Source organism: Petaurus breviceps, unplaced genomic scaffold (genome assembly GCF_028583685.1).
Source record: "Petaurus breviceps papuanus isolate PSGF00001 unplaced genomic scaffold, PetGlider_PUasm1.0 91133, whole genome shotgun sequence".
NCBI lineage: Eukaryota > Metazoa > Chordata > Mammalia > Diprotodontia > Petauridae > Petaurus > Petaurus breviceps.
In genome coordinates this window covers 12,431,246-12,450,600 of record NW_027187419.1, presented here as the reverse complement: position 1 = coordinate 12,450,600, position 19,355 = coordinate 12,431,246, and the positions used below count along the sequence as shown (strand labels likewise).

Sequence of the window (19,355 nt, the reverse complement as noted above, 5' to 3'; positions counted from 1 at the left end):
AGAGCAAGTTTTGAAATCCCAGTCTCCTGACTGTAAGCCCAGTCCTATTTCTACTGTAACACATCGCTTTCTGCCACCAACTTAAGTTAACCACTAGGTTAAGTTAACTTAACCACTAGAAATTCTCCTGTTTTTATAACTTCAATTCTATTTTAATGCTCCTATAAAAGATGTAGCTGGGACACTTAGAACTATGTTTCTGGGACATCTTTAAAGCTCGCTCTTCAGTGACTTTCTCCTTTGGCAGTAGCAAGACAGCTCTTTTGCGGGAGGAATAAACTCCATCCCATCACAGATTTCAGCCTTGCTGGATTGAAGCACAGCATATTTCTGAAACATAGAGGTGTTTGATGGCAGCTAAAATACAGTTGCATTCAACAGGTTTTCCCCTTCTCACTTCTTCAGCTCTGTGTCTTATAGTACCGTCCTATTTGCTATATTTCACCATACTATTTATGATAGTATAGAGTTATTCTTCTTTTTTATCAGTAGTGTTAAGTTCCAGCTTTACTTGTGAAATACAATAGTATGCTGTTTGACAAACTAGCCAATAAGAGAATCCTAACCACTACCTGCCACCCCTGACTTAGAGAAAGCAACTGAAAAAGCTCACCTCTCTGATGTGTTTCCTTATCTAGAACAAATGAAACCTCCATGTCTATTAACTACCCTTTCATGTAGGATTTACTTTAGTGAAATACACAACACAGGCTAACACAATTGGAAACTGAATTAAAGTCCTTAGAACCACCAAGCCCTCAGGCCAAGGATCACAGGATCATGGATTTAACAGCTGGAAAAGGGGCCTCTGAGGTCCAGCCCCCTTTGTTTTATGGATGAAGAAGCTGAGGCTCAGAGAAGTCAGGTGACTTGCCTGTTCTTAAGGGGTCAGAGCCAGAGATTGGATGTAAGTCCTCTGACTCCAAATCCAAGATCCTTTCCTATAAACTATAAGGGAACTGCCTCATTCCCCTACCGGGTAATCCAAAGCAGAGCGTGGAGTTCTTCAAAACAGGCCACAACATGGAGCCTCCTTTGGCATCTACATGTCTTAGACAAAGTTTAAAAATTCCTGCCTTCCTTTTCCTGTCCCTGTCCCTGTCCCTCCCCCACTGGAAATATCTCCTCTGTTATTGTTTGCTGGAAGCCAACACATGGACCTTGACTTGCTTTCCAAATAAACACTATGCCATAAGGAGAAACATTTCCTGGCATTAGAAAGAGGTACATTTATTTTAAATATATGTATATTTTTCAGTTTCACTGTGTATTGTCATGTAGGAGGCTGTTTATTGTATCTACCCCTAGTCTTTGCTCTGCATGGCCCTATTAAGAAGAAAGGGTCATTATCCTGTGACGTCCTTTTCTCTGACAACTGTACAAAATTGTGAAATGTCACTCCATTCCTTGTTACTTCAGTAAAGGATTTAATAATCTTTGGCATTAAACCAAATGTTAATAAATTCAAATAGAAAAAAATAATGAATTCTTACCATGAGAGCAGAGATTGTTTCATTCATTCATATTTCTATCTTTATTGCCCAGCATAGTACCTGGCACATATTAGGTGTTTAATAAATGCTCATTGCGATAGGAAAACCACAGTCCTAGGTAGTTAGAGCTAGAAGGAATCATCATGTCCAGTAGTTTTATTTTATAGAGGAAGAAATCAAAGCCTAAAGGGCAAAGTCTAAGCTGGGATGTCAAAAATTATTTTGTTAAAGTTGACAGTCAAGAAAGAGCTATCTTTCATCCTGATTCATAAAGAAACAAAACACTATTGTCACAATACTTAGCAGAGATGACAAAGGGTACATATTCATTGCCAACAGCTTGCCTTTCTGTACTGGACTGACACTATCATGGTTCCATAGACTGACACTGTAGTCCATCAAGGAAAGCAGCGATCACCCAAATATGTGATCTGACAAAGTGGAATTTAAATTTAAATTATTTTGATACAGTTTAGAACTAGAGGGAATCTAAAATATCATCCCAGAGATTCTTAACCTGAAAACTGTGAACTTAAAATAATTTTTTTAAATAATTATTTCAGCACAATTGGTTTCTTTTGTAATCCCATGTATTGTATGCATTTAAAACCATTCAGTTCATCAGATTGCCAAAGGGGTCCAAGATGCAAAAAAAAAAAAAAAAAAAAAAGGTAAAGAATCTCAGATGAGGAAAAGAAACCCTGGCAAGTCCAAGTGATTTGTCCAAGGTTACAAAGGTAACATGGCAGAGACTATATTTGTTCCTTGGTCCAGGCTGCCAGATATCAGTGCTCTTTGCATTACTACCTGCTGCCTCACCAAATGTCCATTCTGTATCTCCTTGAAGTACTCTGTAATAGTAGCAGTAGAGTCTGTGGGACTAAAGCAACTCTCTAGCAACTAATTGACCTTCTTTTGCGATCTTAGTTTCTTCATTGTTTTCCTGAGAAATTTAGAAGAGAATAATTACTAAGAATAAATAATTCATAAATTTCAGCTTTTTCCACTCTCACTTTTATGAACTAGAAAGAGACTAGGAGAAGGGTGTGTGTGTGTGTGTGTGTGTGTGTGTGTGTGTGTGATAGACTTAGCTGTTTAATGGAAACTCCCTGAAGGCAGGGACTACTTTTTATTTTATCTTTATACCTGCAGCTGCTAGCACAGCACCTTGTACATGGTAGACTCTTAAATGACTTGTTAGCCTTCTAAACTGGATTAGAACAGAATAGGGGAGAGGAATTCCTGGAAGTGTAACTGAACAATGAACCTGGGAAGGAGGAAAATAAAACTGTTCCAACAGTCACAGCAATTTGGCTACTCAGAAGCTATTTTGTTGGCCAGCTTCACTGACGGGTAAAGACAGGTTAGTGACCCTCATATATAGATCTTTTTCTGTTTGAGAAGGGCATTGACCAATTGGAATGTGTTCCAGAGAAGAGCCACCAGAGTGATAAGGCTCCTGGAGACTGTGTCATATAAGGATCAATTGAAGGGAATGAGGATATTTAACCTAGAAAAGATTTATAAGGGGACATGATTATTGTCTACAAATATCTGAAGGACTGTCAGATGGAAATGGAATTAGACTGGTTTTGCTTAGCCCAAGAGGAAAGAATAAGGATCAGTGGATAGAAGTTCCAGAGAACCATATCTGAATTCAATGTAAGGGAAAACTTCTGAATAGCTAATTAGATCCATTAGATTGTAAGTTTCTTGTGGGCAAGGACTGTCTCTTGCCTCTTTGCATCCACAGCACTTAGTACAGCACAATGCCTGGCACATAGTAGGTGCTTAATAAGTGCTTATTGATTGATAAAAGAACGAAATGAATTGCTTCAGGAAGGGATGAGTTCCCATTACTGCAGTTCATCAACTGGAGGCCACAGTACAGTTTGTGGGGATGTTAGAGGGCGTTTCTGCTCAGAGATGGATTGAATTAGACAGCCTTTGAAATATATTCCAACACTGATATTCTGGGATTGCATTATAGTATACTTTGTGATGAGGATTTTATATAAAATTGGACAAGATTGTGGTCATGTCCATGGATATACAAAACAACCCTAGTTATGATTCTTTGGTTATTTCTATGGGGGCATTTTTCATAAAATAGCCTATTTTGTTTTTGTTCTATCAATTCTGTAATTTGATGGCTTCTGTGTGATAGAAACAATAACAGATTAATCAAACAATAACTTACATTAATTTTTCATTGCTTAGAGAAATTCAGATTTTGCTTGACTCACCTTCGCCCATTGAACTGTTTCTAATAAATCATTAAGATTTCTGTTAACTGGAACGTAATGTTTCCATGGTGTGGAAGTGCTCATAGTTTGGGGAGTCCTGCTTTAGAACCAGACTGTCGCCCACCATGAGATATGGGTGTCTATAAGCAGCTGCCATGCCATCCACATTCATTTGCTATTTGTACTAGAAAATATTTAAAAGAACAGCATTTTGTCATTTTCTTTATGTTCTACCTCTTTGCTATTGCTTTCACATTAAAAGCAAAACAAAAACAAAAAAAACATTGCAAATCATCTTAACTTAGTTTTTCTTTCATTGAGTTCTTTAGAACTCAAAGCAAGAGGTGGTCATCTAGTCCAAAACACTGGTTTTCTAGATAAGAAAGGTAAAACCTAGAGAGATGAAATCCAGGCCAAGGTCACAAGGAAAAGGTGGTATGTAAAACTAGGTAGGTTCCTTAACTTCAAAGTCCATCATTCTTGCCTCAGCACCAGGCTGATTCTCTTCTGTTCTCTTTGTATCAGATATTGTGAGGTACCTTTTAAATGGGGATGGGGAGAGGTCAGAAAAAATTGGATAGGAAAAAAAAATTTATCTTCCTTTTCACTAATCTCTAACTGAAATCTAGCATTTCCTTCCATTTTCGTTGCTTCTTTTTAAAACCACATTATTCTCTGAAGGGGTCTACAGGCTTCATCACACTGCCAAATAGTTCCATGGCAGTTGAATCCAATTTAAACCGATAAACATTTAGTAATCTCTTATCATGTCCCAGATAAGGAGGCAACTAGGTGACTCAGCAGATGCTGGGCCTAGATAAAGGAAGACCTGAGTTCAAATATGACCTCAGAAACTAGCTGTGTGACCCTGGACAAGTCACTTAATCTCTTTTTGCTTTAATCCACTGGAGAAGGTAATGGCAAACCACTTTGGTATGTTTGCCAACAAAACCTCATGGACCGCATTGGTATCCTCATTCATGGGGTCAGGAAGAGTCTAACAGGACTGAACATCAACAGCATGTGTCAGGCTACATACTCAGCACCAGGGATACAGTTAACAAAAAAGAAGTCCTTGCCCTCAGGAGCTTATCCTCTAGTTGAAGAAGAAAACACACAAAAGGAGGCAGAAAAGCTGGGGGTGGGAAGGGGCATCTGTCCGTCTTGTTCCTTGGAGCTGAAACTAGGTAGCACAGATGCAAAGGGGAGTGAGCTTAATCCTGCTGTAAGTGGTCGTTTTTCAGAAATTATGAACTGACTGAGCAGTATAGTATAATGAAGAAAGTCTTAGACTTAGTGTCAAGGGGACCTGAATTTGATTCCTGTTTCTCTGAAGTTTACTAGCTATAATGACCAGGGGCAAATCACTTAATTTCTCTTCTGTCTCTTCCCATGTAAAATAGGAATAATTAATAATAATATTACACTATGCCATGAGGCTGTTGTGAAGAAATTTACAAATCTCATATGAATGTGTCATTATTATTTTCATTATTTCACAGGAAGCACTATAAATATTAGGAAAAAGTTTTTCTAAAAAGCTTCTATTTCAGGCTATTTCCCATGGCAGTTCTTTTCATCAAGGGAAGTGAAGTCTCCAAGGCAATTGTAATAGATTACTTGTGGAGGGCCTTAACTTTCCTTAGCTGTCAAATAAGATTTTTATTTCTTGGATCTATTTTAGCTCTAAATCTTGTTAAGTCTAGATAAATATCTCAGGATCATAGGCAAGCCATAGGAAATTATTTCCATGAGCCTATAGAATCCTAGAACTAGAAAGGAAACTCAGAGAGTATCTTATCTGTAAGGGTTATGGGATTTAAAATTCTTCCATGCCCCATTGGACTTGCTGACGTAGCAGGAAGGGGCGGAGCAAGAGGAAGCGGAAGCCAAGCTAGAGTTCCTGCAGTGGCTAGCAGTGGTGGCGACAGCAGCAGCAGCAGAGGCAGCGGAAGCACGAACCCCTTTTTGAGTCAGCCAGAATTTCTGCTAAGGACTCCTGCTGAGGACTGCCAGGGGTCGGAGCTGCTGGGAGCCGCTTCCTGGACGCTGGGTGGTTGCTGTGAGTGGGGAGAGGAGGACCTTTGCCTGAGGTAGCCTGTTCTGTTTTAAAGGCTTGAGAATGTGGATGCTTTCTACTTTATCTACCTGTGCCAATTTCATAACTACTCTGATGGCTTTGACTTTCTGGTTTTGGGACTCAGTCTTTTGGTATTTTAATAAATATTCTAGCTTATTCCCCCATATAGAAAGCCTGATATATTTTGTGATTGATAACTACATCAGCATATCTGTAATTACCGTAGGCATTGTGAATATTGCATTGCTGATGTATTATCCAATACTTTTTCTGATGGATGAATCCCCTGCACAGTATACTAGCATTTAGGTAGCACTTTAAAGTTTGCAAAGCACTTTACATATGTGATCTCATTTGATTCCCACAGGAATCCTGTTAGGGTTTTGTTTGTTTTGTGTTTTTGACATTTTACAGCTGAGAAAATTGAAGTCAAGAAAGGTTAAGTGACTTGCCCAAAGTCAATCAGCTAGTGTTTAGGGACAGTAATGGAAAAACTTGGGTCTGCAGGACTCCAGGCCCATCACTCTATCTAGTGTGCCTCTAGCTGCCAACACATGATCTCTAGTCTGTCTAAAAACCTCTAGTGATGGAGAACACAGTACCTTACAAGACAATCCACTTTATTTTGAGATAGCTCTAATTAGAAAGTAAGAAGAAATCTGCTCTCCTGCAACCTTTATTTGTCGATCTTAGTTCTCTCCTTTAGTACATATCAGAGTAAGTCCAGTCCTTCTTCCACTCCTTTCCTCCCTTCCCTACCTTGATTTTATCACTGCTTCAAAACCTGAGGATTACACCTCTAGAAATATACTGTCATTTCTCCATGCTTTAATACTCATAGTCAAGACTTCAAGATTAGTTCTTCAACTACTAGTGACAAATAGTTTTCTAACAAGCCAAGTTCTTTGCCTGTTTATTTTCTAAGTAAATAATATATGTCAGAACTAGGCTCAGATATAAAGACAGGCATACTTTATGTTAGAAAGATTTGGCTTCTGACACTTACTAGCTTTGTGACCCTTGGCAAGTCATCTAACTCCAGTTGCCTCCAAAAAAAGATCTGGTAGCCTGCTTTGTATAATAATAATAATAACTTGAATTTTTATGTGTTTTTACTTTGACTATGCATTTTCCTATTTGTCATTTCAGTTGATCTTGACAAGTCTATAAGTTAAGTAGGGCAGGTATTATTAAGTTTATATATATAGATAAGGAAAGCAAGGCACAAGGAGGTTAGCTGATTTGCCTAAAATCACATAGCTAGTGGTCCTGAGCTACTTGGTTGTCTTTTTGAAGCAAATCAGATCCACGAGGAAGGCATCAATCATACTTTAAAAAGTCAAAGAAATCCACTAACTGAGCTCTTCCCAGTTCTTTTTCCTTTTCTTGGAAAAAGAAACATCCAGTAATTCTTACATTGAGTAGTTCTAGATTTCCCTTGGACAATTGTACTAACTGAAGACATTCTTCTCTGCTATCTCTGCCTCTGAAAAAAAGCTTTTTTTGTTTTATTGTTCCAGACAGGGCCTGGATGGTTTGGAAGGTGAAGAAAGGAGAATAGAATAGTTATGAATATTCTTATTTCTACGTAACTGATACAGTCTTAAATTCTTTCACTGTCATCTCAAGGATGAAATATTTTTTGTTACCAACTCATCTCCTAAAGTTGACACTACCTCAATAATATTAGATACAGTCTATTTGCCACTGATACTTTCAAGTTAAAAAACAAGTAATATTTTTATTCTGACATAAAGGACTCATGATCAAGAAAAACATTTTTAATTTTTTAAAATGTTTAATTTCACATTTTTTCTAGTAGTGAACACTTTGGAAAGCTAGTATTTTGCAAACTCCGTGCTGAATGGAAGTCTATAGCAATAAAGCTTATAGTCGGGGGGCAGAGACATCAAGATGGTGAAGTAGAAATAGAACTTCTGCGTGGCTCCCAATTCCACCTCCTCCAATTCATGTAAAAATGACTCTAAACAAACTTTGTAGCTACAGAACCCACAAAATAACAGAGAGAAGCTAACCTCCCACTGAAGACAGCCCAGCAGGCCGGCAGGAAGGGGCCAGCACAGCACTCTGGGAGCCAAGCCAAGCCCTGTGTGAGCCCACGGTTTTAGCCTTGGAGCAGCCACAACCAGCCGCTGGCTGGAGGGACTTCAGATCACCAGCAGCTGTGGCAATTTCCAGAATTATCAACCCATAGATGCTAAGGACAAAGTGAGAGGTCAGTGCAGTATGGACTTTGGGAACAGGGAGTTTGGGAGTGCGGTCCAGCCTTTACCCCCTAGATGGAGAAGTGGCTGAAACTTGGTGGCCATATAGCTGCCGCCAAATGGCTGCTTCAGAGCTCCTGGCCTGCAGGTTGTAGGGGGACCAAGTGACCAGTCTGAGGGGTAATTGCTTTTGCTTTAACCTGCTTGGATCTGGATCACTGTCTAGGGTGGAGGTCCTGGGGTGCATGACCAGTTTGCCAGAGTGTGTGGAGGCTTCAGAGAGGGCAGCCAACTAATAGCTCCGGCAGCTGAGAAAACCCCAGTAATGGACAAAGCTTCCCTCTCCGGTAGCAGAGTTCTACTGTGGCAAAAAGCTCAAAAGTCAAGTAATTGAGTGGCAATATGAACAAGCAAAGGAAGCAAAGCAAGCACAGTGGTCTGACTTTAGATTTCTTTTTTGGGGACAAAAAGAATCAAAGCATGGAACAGAAGGAAGACAATGAAGTCAGAACTCCTGCACCAAAAGCTTCCAAGAAAAAATAAACTGGTTACAGGCCATAGAGGAGCTTAAGAAGGATTTTGAAAGCCAAATAAGAGACGTAGAGGAAAAATTGGGAAGAGAAATGAGAATGATGCAAGAAAATCATGAAAAGAGAGTCAACAACCTGACTGAAGAAAATAACACCTTAAAAATAGACTAACTTGGGGCAGCCAGGTAGCACAGCAAGTAAGAGCACTGGCTCCAGTGTCAGGACGACCTGGAGATCGAATCCCAGGCTCAGACACTTAGCACCCACCCAGAAACACCTGGCCATGTAACCTTGAGCAAGTTACTTAACCCCAATTGCTTAGGGGCGGCCAGGTGGCTCAGTGAGTAAGAGCAGCGGCTCCAGTGTTGGGATGACCTGGATCAAATCTGGGCTCAGATACTCAGCACCACACCCAGAAATAACTGGCTGTGTAACCTTGAGCAAGTTACTTAACCCCAATTGCTTTAAAAAAAAATAGACTAACTGAAATGGCAAAAGAGGCTCAAAAAACCAATGAGGAGAAGAATGCCTTAAAAAGCCAAATTTGCCAGATGGAAAAAGAATCTCAAAAGTTCACTGAAGAGAATCATTCCTTCAGAATTAGACTGGAGCAAATGGAAGCTAGTGACTTTATGAGAAATCAAGATACTACTAAACAGATCCAAACAAATGAAAAAATAGAAGGCAATGTGAAATATCTCATTGGAAAAACCACTGACCTGAAAAATAGATCCAGGAGAGAGAATTTAAAAATTATTGATCTACCTGAATGCCATGATCAAAAAAAGAACCTCAAAATCATCCTTCAAGAAATTCTCAAGGAAAATTGCCCTGATGTTTTAGGACCAGAGGGCAAAATAGAGGTTGAAAGAATCCACCAATCACCTCCTGAAAAAAAATCCCAAAAGAACACTCTTAGAAATGTTATAGCCAGGTTCCAGAGTTCCCACATCAAGGAGAAAATATTATAAGCAACCAGGAAGAAACAATTTGAATATTGTGGAAACACAATCAGGATAACATAGGATCTGGCAGCTTCTACACTGAGGGATTGAAGGGCCTGGAATAGGATATTCCAGAGGTCAAAGGAGCTAGGATTAAAACCAAGAATCACCTACCCAGCAAAACTGAGTATCATGTTTCAGGGGAAAATATGGTCATTCAGTGGAATAGAGGACTTTCAAGCATTCTTGATGAAAAAACCAGAGTTGAATAGAAAATTTGACATTTAGACACAAGAAGCAAGAGAAACATGAGAAGGTAAACAGGGAAAAGAAATCATAAGGAACTTATCAAAGTTGAACTATTTACATCCCTACATGGAAAAATGATAATTGTAACTTATGAAACTTTTCTCAGTATGAGAATAGTTGAAGGGAATAGAAATGTGTATATATATATGTGTGTGTGTGTATGTATATATGTATACATATATATGTGTGTGTATGTATATATGTATACATATATATGTGTGTGTATGTATACAATACATATATCTGTTTATATAGGAGGGTATATGGGCATATGAATACATATGTGAATGTGTGTATATATGTGTACAGGTATACATAGATAGGAAGGGATGATACTTAAAAGTGAAATTAAGAGGTGAGAAATATGATGAGAGGAGATGGGGAGAGATAGAATGGGGTAAACTATCTCATATAGAAAAAGCAAGGGAAAATGGTTACAATGGAGGGGAAGAACAGTAAGTCAAAAGGGAATGGGTCAACCTTATTCTCATTGAATTTGGCTTAAGGAGGGAATGACAGACAAACTAAATAGGGTATCTCACCTTACAGGAAAGTAGGGGGGAAGGGGATGAGAGGGGGGATGATGGAAGAGAGAATAGGCTTAGGGGAAGAGAAGTTGGAAGCACCCACTTTTCAAAAGGGACAGGATCAAAGTAGGGAATAGAATAAGTGGGAGGTGGAATAGGAGGGAGGGAAATATAGTCAGTCTTTTACAATATATCCACTATGAAAATTTTTTGCATAGCTACACATATACAATCTGTACTGAATTGCTTATCTTCCCACTAATGGTGGGTGACAAGGGAGAAAGGGAATGAATCTAGAATTCAAAGTTTTAAAATCAAATGTTTAAAATATATATATATATATATGTATATACTATTATTAATACTATTTTACATGTAACTGGGAAATAAGATATACAGGCACTGGGGCATAGAGATCTACCATGCCCTACTGGAAAGTCGGAGGGGGTATGGGAGAAGATATGGGAGAGAGCAGATTGGAGGAGGGGATATGCAGTGGCATCACTATTTTGGGGTGGTGGGTAGGGGAAAGATGGGGAAAAAATTTGTAACTCAAAATCTTACAGAAATGAATGATGTAAACTAGAAGTTAATGAAGCATTTATTTGATAAAAAAAAATACTCTGGTGTTTGAGAGACTATTCTTCTAATCGTTTGTTAAAAGAGATTTTTTTTTTGCCTCACATATATGTATAAATTCCCTCTAAAAATATCAATCTCAACATCTACCTCCAAGCTTTTTCCAATAGAATGAATTCAAATTTACTTGTATTTCTTTGGACAGAAAGGATATCATTAGTAACACTTTTCAGTGTTTCAATTGTTGAATGGTTAATACCACATATTGGAAGGATATCTCTTAAATCCGCTGAGCCACAGAGTGAAATAATAGATATAGCTATATGGGATCTTATTGGGTTTTTGACGCTTGAGTAGGCAATCTCCAATATTGATATAAAATTTTAAATCTGGCAAATAAACATAAATGTATATAATAAAAATATTAATATTAGTTAGGAGAAGACCTTCAAGTCTCAGGTACCAAGATGAAGTAAACATCTTTAACTTTCTTAAACATCTTTGAAAGAGCTCAGCATTTAACAAAGTAAGTCATGGAGGGGACAAGAAGGTGAGGCTAGACATTTTTATATTGTTTGACATTAGGAAACCATGTAACAAGATAGGATGACCTTGAGAGGTCATCTCACCCATGCATCAGTGGCTCATACCCATTTTTTTTTAACTTGACATGATAGTTTGGAGCCATGGAATTAAAAATGGTACACATTGATGCATAGTCCCTATCCCAGAGAAAACGTTTCCCTGATCTTCCCAGATATAAGTAATCTCTTCTTCCTTGAATTTCACATATCTGTTGAACTTCATTCTATGAAATGAATGAATAAATAGATCCTTATCCTCTTGCCTCCATCACTGGTCACTTGGCTAGTGCCTATGTACTCAGTGGGAGCAGAGGGTATCAGAAGAGAGTAGCAAAATGCAAAGTCATTATAAAGGAATTGGGGCAGGGTCAAGCCAGGCATTGACCCAGAAGGAAAGTTTGACCCAACAGTGTTAGGAATAAATTATAGAAACATAATCAGTTCTAAATGAAATAGGTAGATAACAAATAATTTTTTTAAAATGAGCAGCAGTAATCTAAAGGACTATTCCAAGGGAACTTAGTGTTTTAATTTTAGCAAAGGAGCTTTGCAATCTGGAATGAATGAGAGTTTGAGAAATGGTAAGGGATGGAATAGCATGTGTGACTATGTGGAGGGGGCCTCAGGTGGGGAAGGGAGAAGAAAATAGGAGATTGAAAAGGATCAGGCAGCAAAAGAGAATGCAAGGAAAGAATGGGAAGTGGAAAGGAGAAATGTGAAGGGTATATAGATCCTTATCCTCTTGCCTCCATCACTGGTCACTTGGCTAGTGCCTATGTACTCAGTGGGAGCAGAGGGTATCAGAAGAGAGTAGCAAAATGCAAAGTCATTATAAAGGAATTGGGGCAGAGTCAAGCCAGGCATTGACCCAGAAGGAAAGTTTGACCCAACAGTGTTAGGAATGCAAGTCCTTTGAGAGCAAGACTTGCTTGTCACTTTTGTCCTTTTATCCCTGGCACAGTGATACACTCATAAATGTTTAAAAGTGCTTGTGTAGTTGAATTGACTTGGAATAAGGAGAGAACTGGGTTCATATCTTGTTTTTTGACATTGAATTGCTTTGTGACATTAAAAAGGTCACTTTTCCTTTCTAAGCTTCAGTTTCCTCATCTGTAAAATTGGAGATGATGAGAACTGCCTTTCCTAACTCACTATTGTTATGAGGAAAGTGCTCTGCTAAGCTTAATGGACATATATGTTGTATTTTATTTCCATTTAAAAATGAAATGAAACATAATTGTTCTTAGAAGTAATTCTTATACCTTTCTTGCTAGTGATAGCAACATTTCATCAGGGAGTTTTTTGAACCTAGTGTCCTTCCCTATAGACTGATAGTAGACATACTTATTGGAAACAGTGTAGTGAATAATCTTGTCCCCAAACCTTGCTGGGACTTCATTTAGCACCTGCTGAAGATCAGTGCTAGGGAAGGAAGCAAAGCCCTTTACAATCTGAATCTCCTTGATTGGACATGAAAGAGTTTTCTGCCAGGTCTGAGAGTTGTCTTCTGGGTATTCATAGTACTCACACTGATCCTAAGGGAGACAAGACTCTTTCTTAAAATGTCATAATCTTGTATGTAAGGTATTGTAATAGCCTTTCTTTTATTCTCACCTTGGACTTAAGGTAATTTCTTGTGGAACATTAGGAATCTCCAGGCAGTGCCAATCTTTAGGTAAACTGTTAAGTAGCTGAACCCCCAAGAGCCCTCAGCTTCTCCCTACATTTTTTTTAATCTGTCCCAACCCCTCACTGCTACCCTTCAGGCAGTAGCATAACTCAGCCTCTCAAGACAACTAACTCTCTCAAAACCTAATCTTAGGTACAGCTTTCATTCATGAATTCACACTAATTTCATACACTAATTCATACACTAATTCACACAGCTTTCATACACTAATGCTCAAAAAGTTACCTTTTCAAGAGTTTATTTTAATTTTAAGAGGTAAGAAAGGAGTGAATATCTTACTATGAGATTGTGAGTATCAAATGGTAGAGAAGGAATTTAGCATGTACAGATCAGTGGAGGAAGGAGGAAGCCTCCTCGGATCATACCGGTTTCTAAAATGGTCATCTACTTTTAAAGTAGTCCCCATTTCCAGGTACTGTGAGGCATTCTAGATAGTTATGAAGTCCATGGTCATGATTACACAAATATAACCTTTACCAGCTCAGTAACTGGTAATGCACTGGCCCATCAGGAAAGTTCATATACTCGTCTGGTCCAAAATCCAATTCTGACAGTTTTCTCCCTTTGAAGAAACACAAGGACTGCCACAAAACAAACTCTGTCTGGGAGAGTTGTCCAGAATGACTTTGCCTATTTACTCTTAGATTTGTGCTTCCTATGCAACTTTGACTATGAGCTCTGCTTAGAGCTCTTCTGAGCTAAGAGCTTTGTACCCTCCCTGTTGTCTTATCTCAGATGGATGAGGTACAAATTCAAAATTTCTGTGTCTTTGTTCTCCTGACTTCATTCAAGGCCCCCTGCTCCGGGAAGGCTTTCCCTAGCAGCTAATGCCCTCTCTTCTCAGACTCTCTTCCATCCACTCTGCATTATATCTTGTTTTTTACGTAGTTGTTCACAAGTTGTCCCCAAGTTAGAATGTGAGCTCCTTGAGGGCAAAGACCATGTTTTTGTGTTCCTTGGTATCCCCAGGGCTTTTCACAATGCCTGACCCATATTAGATGCTTCTTAAATGCTTATTGACTTGTCTTCCCTAGTCTCTGACTTTTCTAGGAAAGGTAGTGACCTGACTTAAATTTTAGATGCTCTAGGTTATAAGCTCCTTGAATGCAGTGGCTATACATACCCAAAGTATATAACTGCACTTTGTATTACACTACTGGGCTAATACCGTGTATATTCTGAGAGGCACCATGCTGAAGTCATGAGTTTTAGATTTGATATCTAGAATTCCTTGGTTCAAATCCTGGCTCTGAATCTTTCTACTGATATCATATTGAGGAAGTCACTCTTCTTCTCTGGACCTCAGTCTCTTCATCTTTAAAAGGGGGGGTAGTAATATTTACACTATCCACCTCACAAAGTTACTATGTGGAAGGCACATTATACCTTTTAAAGGTCTATGTAAATATGAATTATTAGCCAGATATGATTATGATAACCTCTCTTGTTCTGGTTTTGCTGTATAATTGTAGGCCCATATTAATAACATGTAATATTGTATAAAACTTTAAGGTTAACAAAGGATTTTACATATATTCCAGTTTAGTAATCACAATAACCCCAGTGAAGCTGGAACTGTTATTATCTTCATTTTACAGATAAAGAAACTGATGCAGAGAGAAGTCAAGGGACTTGCCTAAGGTCCCTCAGCTAATAAGTATCTGAGGTAGGTTTCAGACTCAGGTCCTTCTTACCTGAAGTCCAGCACCCCATCCACATACCACCTTTTAGCCACATGTGATTAAGTCATATTCAAAGGTACCTGTGAAGGCACATATTGAAGATATTCCTGCCACATCCACTAACTACATGGGAGAGGGTGTACCATGGCACATGGCAAAACTCAGGTCATAAAAATGACTTTCTTTTATAAAGCACTTTATTATTTCAGAGTACTTTGTATATATGATAGTATTAGACTTTCCCAACAACCCTATGAAATAGGTAGGACAAGTGTTAGAAACTGAGGCTCAGAGGCATTAAGTGACTTGCCCAGACATTACATAGGTGATATGTGTCAAGAAACAGGACTTGAACCCAGGTCTTCCTGACTTGAAATCTGTCTCACCATCTACTATAGTGACTAATAGGTAGCAAAAGCAAAACCCTGTTTCTGACTTCAAATCCAGTATTTCTTCCATAGCGGGCTGCTTAGTTCTAGATTGACAATGTCCCTACTAACTTCTGGAATTGACTTTATACTGGAGTATTGATATACAGTATTTCTAAATGGAAATTTTCTCAGACCCTCCCACCATTAATTTTAGGCCCCTTCCACTGACTAAGTCCCATTCTCTTTACCCCCATTCCTAGGTGGACTATGGGCCTAACTCCTCTGCTGGTATCCATTGGTATTGGTGAGCATTAATCTTTTCTAACCCAGACTCAGTTTGGCCATCTTCATGCTTCTGTGCTCCTTGTTCCAGCCTCTATATTTGGCATTCTAGCACCCCCTGGGGACCCTAGACTTCTGGTTGGTGGATAGTTGCCTTCTCTAGCTCCAACCACACTACTCTCCCACCATCTTCATGCCATGTCATTGCATCCATACTGTTTCCTTCACCCTCTTTCCAGTTATATCTCTGAGAACAGTAATCACATCAATGCAACAATTACTTGAAAGGATATATCAATAAGTCAGTTAATTGAGAAGCACTTATTAAGTGCTTATTATATATGCGGCAAGAAAAAATTAGCTCTCAAGGATCACACATTCTAATAGGAAGACACAGCAACTCATAAAACTAGATGGAGGGGCTGTGATAATGTCTATGTCAAACATTATTTGAACAAGTTGAAGATGACTATTCAATAAAGCTTTATGTTCCCCATTCTTAATTTTAAAAAAATCAAGTGTGTTTAACCTTTCATAGAATCTAGTGCCTTATAACCTCATTTTAGAGATGAGGAAACTGAGACCAAGAGAGGTTAAGTGATGTGCCCAAAGTTATGCAGGTAGTAATGTCAGAGCTAGGGTTCAAACCCATGCCCTGGGACTCCAAATTCAGTGCCCTCTCCACTGTACACACTTCCATCCTTTTATGTTTCTCCCAATTAGATAACATTTGTAATGTGCTTGGCACATAGTTGGTGATTAATAAATGCTTATTCCTTCACCTTTCTTATTTATCCCTCTTTTCCCTCTCTCACTGTCAGAAAATTAAATAGCTATCTTGCTAATCCTCAACTGATTTTGTCTGTGGTTCAGTGGATTTTGATAGGAAGAAAAAGTTCTCTATCTCTACAGCTAGGAACAATAATATAGCAGTTACATATCCTGTTAAAAATATTTGAAGACCGGATTCTCAGTTTTTCAGATTTTCATACCAAAAACCCTATTCAGCTGTGAAAGAACTCAGCTAAAGTAAATGAACTTTAATAATTGCCTAAAGAACAAGAAGGGACAAATAATTGAATAGTGAAAAGTATATGTACAAAAATAATGTGATATGAAGTGTTTAAATCCACTGGAGATTTACTTGAAATTCCTAGAGGAAAGACAAAAGTTGACTTTTTTGTATTTACTACTTACCTTTTGGATGTATCACTTGGGATCCATACTTCAAAGTATATATAGAGAAATTTAATTGAATCACTAAAAATACGTATTATGAAATACTCAGAATATTCCTACAAATCTTTCCTACATAAGTCACTTCTGCCATGAAATTGAATTTACAACCAGCACAAAGTAATCAGATCATGTGATGAAAAGAGGCATAAGCAATTTTAACCTCATCAAAGAGAAAATGCTACTCATTTTCTCTTTTTCATTTTCATAGTTTCAATTTGCTGCAAATTGAAGGAATGTGAATTCTAATCAGCCTTGTGGGTTAATATCATGGAACAGAATTGGATTTGAGATAGTGCTTTTTATACTTCGCATGTCTAAAATTGTTTTAAAAGTGAATAATGCGGTGACTATGTAGACAAATAGACATTCAGGTTAGTGCTAACACACATAGTAATATTTGGGGCCATTTAAATCATAAAACTTGAAAACCTCTCATTTGAAAAATAAATTATAAGCATAGAATTTAAAATGTTCATAGAAGTCAGTGCTAGAGATAGAGAAGGACCAGAATAGACTTTTTATTTTAGTTTAACATATTTTAATAACAGACTTTCAGAAATAGCACAGAAGAAAGGCAACATTAAAGGCTTGGACTTGCCTGTAGGACAATGCAGGTAGAAAAGTATAGTGATTGGTTGGAATCTATCATGTTAAAAAATAATGCAAACACTAGTTACCACCAATAAGAAATTTTTTTTGTTTAAAAAAATCCAAATGTCCAGAAAATTTAACGTATTTGTTTATAATTTTTATAAAGTTGAATCATTGAAACTTGTTCATGGAAATATTTTTTGCTATATTACTACTTTATATCCTATAAACTTGAATGTTTATATTCAAAATTCACACATAAATGAAGCAGGAAGAAATGGCTAATACCTGATTCTGCCAATTTTTTCCATTCACAATCATATATGTCCATGTTTTTAATGTTGCTGTCTTCTGTGCTATTCCTGCAAGTTTGCTATTAAAATAAATGAAACTAAAATAATGTCTACTCTGGGCCTTCCCTTTCTCTAGCACTTAGGTACTTTTTAACCTCATGGGGAAAATTATTGAATGTTACTACCAATAACAGGAAGAAGAGATTATTTTTTGTCTTGAAAATGACAAATACTTCCCATCATAGTAGAATTTAAGTATGTTTTCCATGTATTATGCTAAGTGGCTATCTTTTGGCATGATTGTGACACATTTGGCATAGGTAATGTGTACCTTGGTGTCCTCAAATAGGAGGCTAACCAGACAGGCTTCTCTTGCCTACTGTAAAACACCAAATGCTGCACATGGGAAGTGCAGATCTGTTTTGAAGTTGTGAGTAATTTCAGGCCTCACACATTGGGCTTACCAATCAGTTCAGTGGACTTCTGATAAATGTCTGATTTCATGGAGAGCTGTGGTATCAATGTAGCCTGTCACTATGGGATTTCTTGACTTTTCCAGCAGAAGGGCATACTCTTCTTGCATGTGGCTTTTGTAGGGAGCTGATCCTACAGTGCTTTATTATCCATCATTTATAGATAGTTTGCTTGGTGTAAGGCATGTTCCTGAAAACTCCTTATATACACTCCTTCTCTTTTGACTTAGAGTTAGTAGACTTTCATTGTGATTATGTGGGACTGCTTAGCAGTGACCACTGTATTTAATATGTACTGACCTCCTACTCCCCCAAAAGACCAGGGGGAAAGATTCTCATAATGCATGTTTGTTAGGCAGTTTCTAAGGGTATCAGGTCACCACTATTGCTGTTTCCTCAAATTACAAATGGGTTAAAGTGAAAATATTTGATTGTCTTCTAACCAGACAGCACAGGTCCTTGACCATTAGTATTTTTAAACAATTTTCTTTTTTTATTCTCAACTTAATAATGATCATCCAACATTTCAAGAACAGCTAAGAGGATAGTATAAGAGATCATCTTATGTATAAGGAATTGTAAATGGTTATGTATAGTTCTCTTTCCATATATATGTATACATATACATTTGAAAAAATGCTATCTGGCTCCAGAGAAAGAATTGATGGATTCTGAATGCAGATAAAAGCATACTGTTATACATTTTATTTTTTTGTGTTCTTTTTTTGGGGGGTCTGTGTCTTCTTTCACAACATGACTGATATGGAATTATGTTTTGCATGATTGCACATGTATAATCTATATCAATTTGCTTCCCATGTCAGGGAGGAAGAAGGTGATAGAGTGAGGGATAGAACTTGAAATTCAAAATTTTAAAAAATGAATGTTCAAAATTGTTTTTACATGTAATTGGAAAAAATAAATTATTATTCAACAAATAAAAAAAGAAATATATCTGTTTAATATATAATTGATGCTCAGTTTTTTTCATGTCTATCACTACCCATTGACTCACCTTCTCATTTGCCCACCTTGGCTTCAGAGTAGAAGCCCTCACTTTGTAACATATTGTAGCAGCAAGCACCCCAAGCGTCCTCAGGGTTTGCCGCCCATACAGGTTCTTGGATCTGCTTTGTTAAAGGAAAGCAACTCAAAATGGGTTAACAAGCTTACTTTAATCAGTCAGACATATATCGTTTACCTTGTTCAGGGGAAAA

General features: G+C 37.8%; 1 protein-coding gene across 1 annotated transcript in view; it reads right to left on the bottom strand.

The window, feature by feature from the left end:
- Positions 1-210: 210 nt before the first annotated feature.
- The window catches only part of POGLUT3 (protein O-glucosyltransferase 3), a 32,874-nt gene continuing 13,729 nt past the window's right edge, over positions 211-19,355 (bottom strand). Inside the window, 5 exon segments of the mRNA XM_069079853.1 lie at positions 211-335; positions 2,340-2,436; positions 3,740-3,809; positions 3,811-3,923; positions 12,780-13,052. Coding sequence (XP_068935954.1) covers positions 211-335; positions 2,340-2,436; positions 3,740-3,809; positions 3,811-3,923; positions 12,780-13,052 — 678 coding nt within the window.